The sequence below is a fragment of the Eleutherodactylus coqui genome, chromosome 13, assembly GCF_035609145.1.
Source record: "Eleutherodactylus coqui strain aEleCoq1 chromosome 13, aEleCoq1.hap1, whole genome shotgun sequence".
Classification (NCBI taxonomy): Eukaryota; Metazoa; Chordata; class Amphibia; order Anura; family Eleutherodactylidae; genus Eleutherodactylus; species Eleutherodactylus coqui.
In genome coordinates this window covers 63,241,114-63,250,425 of record NC_089849.1, presented here as the reverse complement: position 1 = coordinate 63,250,425, position 9,312 = coordinate 63,241,114, and the positions used below count along the sequence as shown (strand labels likewise).

At 48.4% G+C, this 9,312-nt stretch overlaps 1 protein-coding gene across 1 annotated transcript; it reads right to left on the bottom strand.

Moving 5' to 3' along the window:
• Positions 1-997: 997 nt before the first annotated feature.
• UBE2C (ubiquitin conjugating enzyme E2 C) lies at positions 998-9,217 on the bottom strand. The gene is made up of 6 exons (XM_066586511.1): positions 9,028-9,217; positions 8,878-8,905; positions 8,707-8,793; positions 5,421-5,625; positions 3,353-3,412; positions 998-1,228 (listed from the first exon to the last, which is right to left on the bottom strand). The coding sequence occupies exons 1-6, from the start codon at positions 9,126-9,128 to the stop codon at positions 1,173-1,175; spliced, it is 537 nt and encodes a 178-aa protein (XP_066442608.1). The 5' UTR covers positions 9,129-9,217; the 3' UTR covers positions 998-1,172.
• Between the last annotated feature and the right edge of the window lie 95 nt (positions 9,218-9,312).

Below are 9,312 nucleotides of genomic sequence, written 5' to 3'. Positions count from 1 at the left end.
ACCCCTTTAATGCCCCAACAGTCATAATGTAATAGGTCCCTCTAGACTGCGGTGTCCATATACAGCAATATGTAGAAGCTGCAGAAGACAAACGGTGCAAAGTTAAATGAAAACTATTGCAAAAGTGATTGTCAGCTGAAAATATATGCAGTTTACTGGAAAAAAAAAAAAGTTCCCCCATAGACTTTGTGACACCAACTGGAGGACTTTCTGAAGCTCCGTGTCCAGCTGTCTGCCATCAATAATACACCAGGCATTACATTTTTTATATCCACAGTGGATTTGAAGTCAGTGTACTCTGGGTTTCTTTTACCATGCATTTTCCTATAGGCTCATCTATAAGTAAAAAGGAAACAGCGAAGGAAGCCTAGAGGGTACAAAGACTGTAGCAGGCCTTAACAAGGGCTACATGGTGACACCGGCTCCGACACATTGCACTACCTGTCATCCCAACGAAAATCAGTGTTGCTGCATTGTAGTCTGCCAAAACACACAGTTGTAAGAAAGCAAGCTTTGATCTTTAATTTCTGCATGGACTTTGTGTAGCATGACCTCTGCCCATCTAAACAGTCAGGCTGGGTTCACACAGCAGACTTGCCATGGAGATTCCGTCCGGAATGTTGCTGCGGCAAATCTGCCTGCTAATCCCGGGTTTAGCCAGCCATGTGGACGAGATTTGTCAAAAATCTCATCCACACGGGACGGCCAATCTGTCGCTGCAAAGCCAGCTCGGATTCCCCGGTCGCAGCATGTCTTTTTCCAGTTGCGGCTGCGCTGCTCTATGGGAGCACCAGGCGCAACGGAAAAGCATGCGGACAAGCTGCTCCAAAACTTTGCCATGGGTTTTGAAGCTGCGCTTTCCTGGCAGAAATCTCACGTTTTCTTCATTGCGGCAAAACCGCAAGATTTCCAGCGGGATTCCGCCCTGTGAGAACCCAGCCTTAAAGGTCACCTTATGTACCATCAGCTTACATATTTGACCACATAACAGCGGACATTAAGATGTAAAAATAGTTTATTTAAGTCTGCATCCAACATCACAACATGTAAACAGAGCGGGACCCAAAGACAATTATAAAACCACTATACTTGTACACACAGTCAGACCACGCGTATTAAGTTAAGCGTATATTACAGCAGCCATGTACAGTGCAGCACCCACAGCCGACACATCAGACGTCCTCCTTCACCTGCTTCTTGTACTGCTCATGTAGGTGCTTCTTGTATGCTAGAAAGAAAGAGGCTCGTTAAACACCACTGAAGTCTCGCATGTCGCTGGGTAGCAACCTGAAAGTCACACCTCCTTGGCACCATTATGCATCCTTGCATGGAGGGTACAGTGACATTGCCTCGATTTCCTGACAACATTACTGTAGCAGCTGGACAGCAACCCCTTGCAAGAACAGTCAGCAAAGAAATACATCTTAGAGGTCCCTCTACAGCTCCCTTACCATAAGCAGTTTTCACATAGAGGGTATGTCCACGCACACTGGGTGGGAGAGCCAGCTTTTTTGGTGGATTTGCTAGATGTGACATGCATATTTTACACTTTTACATTGAGGGGGGCAAAGATCTACAGGAGACCCAATCAATGAGATACTTGAAACTTATCCTTACAATAGATCAATGTAAGATGGTAGGATGTCTGACTCCCATCAGGAAGGGGCTGTGATGCTCAGGCAAGCACTACAGCCTCATCATAAAGGCAGGCACAGCGCCGCACACTTTTGTAGCAGTTCTTGGAATTGAAGTTCAATCCCATTCACTTAATGGGACTGCGTTACAGAAAGGCCAAGTGACGTACGAATATGTTGTCACATGAGGAGGCTACAGCGCTACCCTGAAAATTATGGCTGCTTCAAGATAGATTAGTAGGGGTAGTGAGAGCTGGACCCCCATGGATGGATACTTGAGGACTTGAAATATTTATGACCCATCCTTTAGAATAATAAGTCTCAGACAGCCTCTTTAAAATGTAGTATGCTGTAGATCTGCCATGTGCAAGTCTGCATTTCCAGTACATATGGACATCATCCTTAAAGGGGTTGTCCCGCGCCTAAACGGGTTTTTTTTTTCCAACCCCCCCCCCCCCCCCCCCGTTCGGCGCGAGACAACCCCGATGCAGGGACTTAAAAAAAAAAACAAAACAGCACAGCGCTTACCTGAATCCCCGCGCTCCGGTGACTTCTATACTTACCGGTGAAGATGGCCGCCGGGATCTTCTTCCTCCGTGGACCGCAGCTCTTCTGTGCGGTCCATTGCCGATTCCAGCCTCCTGATTGGCTGGAATCGGCACGTGACGGGGCGGAGCTACACGGAGCCGGCATCCTGCACGAGAGGCTCCATTGAAGAAAGCAGAAGACCCGGACTGCGCAAGCGCGGCTAATTTGGCCATCGGAGGCCAAAAATTAGTCGGCACCATGGAGACGAGGACGCCAGCAACGGAGCAGGTAAGTATAAAACTTTTGATAACTTCTGTATGGCTCATAATTAATGCACAATGTACATTACAAAGTGCATTAATATGGCCATACAGAAGTGTATAACCCCACTTGCTGCCGCGGGACAACCCCTTTAAGAGTGAAGCTGGACAAGCAGAGGATTCGGACTCTGAATCCCTACGCAATACATTAGAAAAACCTTTGCCCAGCAGTGGGATCTACTGACAGCCATGAGCAACAGTGGAGGCATTTGAGCCTTTAGGCTTGATTCACACAGCATACTTGTGTCAGAATCAGTGGAATTAACACAAATTCTGCAAATATATATATATATTAGACCTGCTGATTTTAAAAATCCATAGCCTCCCATCTGTTGCTGCAGCTTTCATCCATTGACATGTACAATATCCACAGATAAGTCTGTATATATCTGGTTCAACAGCATAATATTTAAGCCATGTGTTAAAGGGGTATTTCCACCTCGGCTTTGCATGCCTAGATGAGAATGTGCCGCCATGGCTACTGGCCACAGCTGAGTGCTTAGCAGTTTCTGTAGCTCCCACTCAAGTGATCAGGAACTCCAGAAATAGCGCAGCACAGCCCGCTATGCCGTTTGTGGCTCCCACCCATTTCAATGAAAGCTACAGAAACCAGCTTCCCTTCCCCCTACTCCCACCACCTCAGCCAAGCAAGTCAGACATGGTAATATAACCCTTTAACTTAGTCCAAATATACCCTCTTACAGTACATAAGTATGGGGGCAGAGACCCAATATTAGAGCTGCAGTTAGGGAAGACACAAGACAAGGCTGGCATCGTCTGGAGAAGCTTGCATGGCATTTGTGAGGATCCAGGTTGTCAGCCATCACTTTAGACAATACCAGGTAGTATAGATTTAGTTGTAGTACTTACCTGGCTGATTCTGCCAGAGTTCTGCAGCATGTGGATTCAAGGGACTCTCGTTATTGGGCTCTGTGGGAAGATTTTGTACATCAGTTAAAATTGCTCAAAAAGATAAGCAGCGAGGATGGGTGGGGGTTGTCCCAGGAGCAAAACCTGGTCAGCAATTGCAGATCTGCATGGGTCTACCATTCAGGAGACCACCCTCCACCCTTCAAGTAGAATGATTAGGACGGCAAGCATCAAAATGCAGTCCATAGCACAGTGGGCCAGTTTAGTAGTGCAGCTTTCTCTCCCACTTCACTGAGAGCCCTGTTAGAATTTTGACAGTTCCAGCGGTGCATTCTAATCAGCTGAGCGGTGGGGATTCAGGAGGGGACACACACGATCTGCTAGGATAGCTCAGCAGTAGCTTTCACATGGAAAGTCCCTTTAAAGCACTGTTCATATCTGCACCTAGTCTTCCAATTCTAATAGATCTAAATGAATCGCTGCCAACTACATGCGTGCATGTGCGTTCAAAATCCTGTCACTACACAGGCAAATAGAAGGGGCTGCAGCAACACCACACTAGTTTTTATAAATGCTTTTTACTGCTCATGAACAGCTATAAAAAAAGGCACTTCACAGGTTTTTGTGGTAGATTTAGCCAAAGGTGAATTAAAAAGCTATGGGAAATAAATGACTTCGTCCTGCGGCATACACTTGGCTTTCAGTCGAGGGGGGGGGGGGGGGGACCCGCACACAAGATTGTCTGTGTGAAACTACCCTTTGCTAGTTTTAGTTCCAAGGCAAAAAAATCTTTCCGCGCTGCTGTCGAGTTTCTCTTACGAGAAAAAAATGAATATAAACTGTCGTAGCAGACAGTAATTGAACATATAATTCACTGGTTTTAATTCCAAAGAATAAAATTGAATTATATGTTCAATTACTGTCTGCTACGACAGTTTATATTCATTTTTTTCTCGTAAGAGAAACTCGACAGCAGCGCGGAAAGATTTTTTTGCCTTGGAACTTTATCTTTTAACCCATTGAGGGGATTTTCTCCCTTTGGGGTTTTGTTTCTTTCCTGGCGACTCTCCTTCCTCATCGAAGGATATTGGGATTCTCTTCATTTACTACGGGTCTACCTGGACTACAGGTGCCAGCGGGCAGCTCCCGTATGATCGTCTGGTCTATGGGAACCCCGCTGGGCACCAGGTGAGTCCTTTTCACTATTTATTTCCTGGTGGCGCGGATCATTATTTTGAACTTTGCTAGTTTTACATGGATGGCGAGGGCAATATTGGACCATGGATCTCAGCCCGATATCACCCTTGCCATCCACGCGAGAGCCCCGTGGATGTGAGGCGCTCTCATGTGAAAATAGCCTCGCATCACTCCAGGGAATCCCTTCATCCCATTGCTTTTAATAGGGCCAGAGGCGGCAGCAGCAACGGCCCCACTGAAATCAATGGGAGAACTCTGCAATCCTCTGACAGCAGTGGCAAGGAGTCTCCTTCATCCCAGTCACGTCTGTCATGATGTGACTGGGATGCTCGCATGCGCAGAATACCTCTGCATCGCGAGCACGCCGGAGCCAGACAGAAGAGGGCAGACAGCGCAAGCGCGTCTAATCCCGGCAGAAGGCTTCGGTCGGCGCCATGGAGATGGGGACGCCAGCACCGGAGGGGTAAGTGTATAACTTCTGTATGGCCAATATTTAATGCACGATGTATATTACAAAGTGCATTAATATGGCCATACGGAAGTGTATAACCCCACTTGCTGCCGCGAGACAACCCCTTTAATTGTGCTTCTTGCAGTGCAAAAATCTCAAGTGATTTTATAGCCCATTTGAAACCAGCCTCAGGGTACATATTAAACGTGCTACAGATTTTGGTGCAACTCCACGCTATCAATTAAAAGGGCAAAGTCTGCTGCAGACCGGCATCAAAGTGCACCAATGAGAAGGGACCTTGCCTAGAGTCATCCTGGGATCACGGACTTCATCTAAATCGATGGATAACATCAGACTGCATCTGTTCTCTTCCAGTAGAATACTCCTATGTGTTATACAAGTATGGATGGGTTATCTCACCTCCCAGAAGGCTCTGTACAGAAAGCAGGATTGTCCTGACATCATACAGCGCTGACCATTTGTCCTTCAGAATGTCTAAGCAGATGTTCCCATGACTGTCTACATTCGGGTGAAAGCACGGGGTGAGAAACTTCACAGTAGGAGCGTTGTAAGGATAGCCACTGGGGAACTCCAGGGAAAGCTTGTATCGTAGAGTCTCATAAACCTAAAAGGAAAAAGATCACACCATGATGAGCGATATAGTTCCAGCACTTGTCTAGTTAACCAGATCTGTCCTGAGGCAGCAGTTCCATGTAGTTATGACTCCTGCCTCCTAGCGACAGCTTTCTGACCCCAATACAGGATTGATCTATAGAAGACAGCTCCCATAGTACTTAGAGCTACTAGGGATATACTGTACTTTTATTATACAGTTAGTCTGCCCCCATTGATACAGTACAGCTGCCTGTCCACGGGCGGGTTTGAATTGCGTTCCCCGCGGCAATAAGCAGACCGCATGGAACGCAGTGAACACTCTCCATAGCGTTGCTATGGAGAGCGCTTCTTCCCTGTCCACGAGCGGAGAATCAATGCAATTCTCCACTCGCGGGTGGCAATTCACAGCATGCTGCGGATTACCACGGTCAGCCTATCTGTCAGATGGGCTGACAGCAGAGATCCGCCTGCCGGCTCATGCTCCCAGGCGGAGATCAGCCACAGGATACCGCAACGCCCATGGACAGGCAGCCTTAAAAGGTTATCCCCCATCTCACATGAATTTCAGGCCAATATATGTGGTTGCCATACCGTAGATCACCTGGTGACACCAAGTCTCATTCACACAGGCATATATGTAAAAAGCTGCGGATCATAGTGTTTTACTGCCCTGGGAGCCGGCTATTGCCATGTAAGGCAGCAATAAGGTAATGCACATGACAGTATCTCACGCACGGTGTCATGCGCAGTGTGACTTTTTTTGTAAATTCCCCGCTCTGCTCAGTGGCGTTGCGTATGTATTGCACATTGAGTGTTGAATACGCTACCCATAGAGAATAGGGCTGTCCATGCGTGATACATGGGTCAAATAAAGCATGCTGCAATTTTTCACACACACGTATCCGCAGGCAGTGTATATGCTAATGTGAATGGATCACTGTACTGTCATTGACTCCGTACACCGCGTAATACTTAGAGAATGTGGCAAATTCACACCCATGTGAATGAGCCTTAGGGCTCATGTCCACGGGCAAAATAAGAATTAAAATCCGCAGCGGATTTTAACTCTTCTCCTGCCCGCGGATCCGCATCCCATGGGGATGCATTGACCACCCGCGGGGTAGATAAATACCCGCGGATCGTCAATAAAGGAATTTAAAAAAAAAGGGAGCATGAAAAAATCCGGACCATGCTCCATTTTCATGCTGGTCTCCCGCGGGGACGGCTCCCGCGGGCTTCTATTGAAGCCTATGGAAGCCGTCCGGATCCGCGGGAGACAAAAATCATATTTTACTCACACGCTCCGGTTCTTCTCTTCTCCGCGGCGCCATCTTCTCTCAGTCGCGGCCGGATCATTTTGCTTCGGCCCGGCGCATGCGCGGGGCACGTCACCGACGTCATCCTGCACATCCGCCGAGCCGAAGAATGAAGATCCGGCCGCGATGCAGAGAAGATGATGCCGCAGCGAAGAGAAGAAACGGAGCGGATGGGAGGTGAGTTTATTCTTATTTATTGTTATTTTCAGCGCTCATGTCCGAGGGAGCAGGAGGGACCCGCTGCAGATTCTACATGGAGAATCTGCAGCGGATCTGATTTTCCCCGTGGACATGAGGCCTTAAGTCGCACAGAATCTGCAGCTTCTAGCTGCACTGAATAGCGCACATCCGCAGCAGTACAAATAGATGTGCACATTCACCTCAGCGGATACATCAGCGCCATTTGGAGCGGATATAAAGTAGATTTTCAGCTGCAGAAAGTCAGTAAATAAGAACACGAGTGAACAGATCCTACAGCCATAGTCACACGGCTGAAGCCCCATCTACACAGGACGACTGTCGGGCAAACAATACCGACACTCATCCCTGCATACTACTGCAAAGGAGCTAATATCGTTGGCTTGCAGCTGGAGGAGGAGATTTCCCTCCTCGCTCTCCCTTACAACAGCGGCCGTTCAATACTGAATGGCTGCTGTTTATACTTAATATAATTGTTCAGGATTTTATACAGCTTGAAGTCTTGAGTGATGATCTGTCAGTGTAAACAGCAGCTGTTCAGTATTGAACAGCCGCTATGTTAAGGGAATGGAGAGTGAGGAATGAAATCTCCAGCTGCCCCCCGCTGCAAACCAACGATACTTGCTCCTTTGCAATAGCATGGGAGCGAGTACATGCAGGGACGAGTGTCGGGCATCGCTTGCCTGACAGTCGTCCCGTATAAGTGGGTCTTGAGAGCGAGCCAGACCTGAGATTCTTGGGTGCAAGTCACAATGCACATTATATGTCCTACTCACGTGAAGCTTGCACAAGAGTAGGACATGCAGTCATAGCTATCTAAATCATGTCTGTATGAGAGAAGTGTAGGACAGGCAGTGCCCAGCGCCCCACCACTCCGATGTGTGTGCCGCCCGATGCCAGTCAGTATTGAGAACGCCATAATGTGCATGCAGAGATAATAGTCTGCCATTATGAGACTTAGGCCTCCTGCACACTGGCAGTATGAGAAGACACAAATTTCTGCGCATGAGCGGAAATAGATTGCAGCATGCTGCGATTTCGTGTGGGATGCACACAGCCAGCTTCCATTGAAGTCAATGGAAGCTGTCCATCCCGCAGCGATTGCAGAATGGCAGCAGGAGCCGCGTCATGGCGACGGCCTCTGTACCGCGCATGTGCTGGCCCATTCACAGCAGAGGCTACGCTGGACAGGTAAGCTGGGATTGCCGGCCGGGCATCAGGTTGAACGCCGCTGCAGGAATCCTGCATGTGGGGTGCGCCTGGGTGCGGTCAGCCTAATGCAGGTCCTCTATAGTAAAACACTGTTACATGCAGATTCCAACCTTTGCAGAAGGTGAATAAAGGCATTGGGTTTTCTGTATGCAAACAAGCTCTTTGTTGGTTGGTGCAGGCGTTTACGCAGAATAATCATTCAGATTCCCCCATCGCAGGGGTCCAAACAATCATTCTGTGCAAAGTCACCTTTACAGTCGCAGTCAGCCCTGCGATATATATGTGCACGGACGGGACCCAATATAACATCTCCTCTCCCCGAGGACGCCATTACTCTGCTCGCTCAGTACATAGCGGCTCCTCACCGTCCCCAGCGCTCCGTCTATGGTCCCGACCCACTTGAAGAGATTATCAGACTCCGGGAAGGCAGAGATTCCTTTGTCTCCAGACATCTAAGGGAAGGATATACAAGAGATAATATATTATAACACACACACACAATATATATTATATACACACATATACACTGCACTCACCATCAGAGTCATCAGCTCCTGCTGCAACCTGCAAGAGAATACAGTTATTACAGAGCAGGGGGCAGATTACACCCCCTCCCTCCACCCATACGGTGCCCGCAGTAAAGATGGCCCCCACTGCATGACAGGCCCCCCAGCACCCCGACTGACCTCTTCCCCACAGAGCCCCGGGCCGCTTGGGCTCCGGCTCCCATTCCTTTTCTGGCAGTAGCGGAAGAAGTCACAGTCGGGTCTACATTCTGTGAGGCCATTACTATAATACGGGGAGACACGACTACACAGCTCCGCTTTCCTCTCCGGACGCTTCTCCTCTGAGCCCTGCCGCCCTCGGTTTGAATGTTTTAAGCCTCAAGCCTGACAACCAATGAGCAGTGCGGGAGGGTTCAATTTAACCAATCAGAGCGCGTTGTTCGGCAGTCACCAAGGTGATCAGCC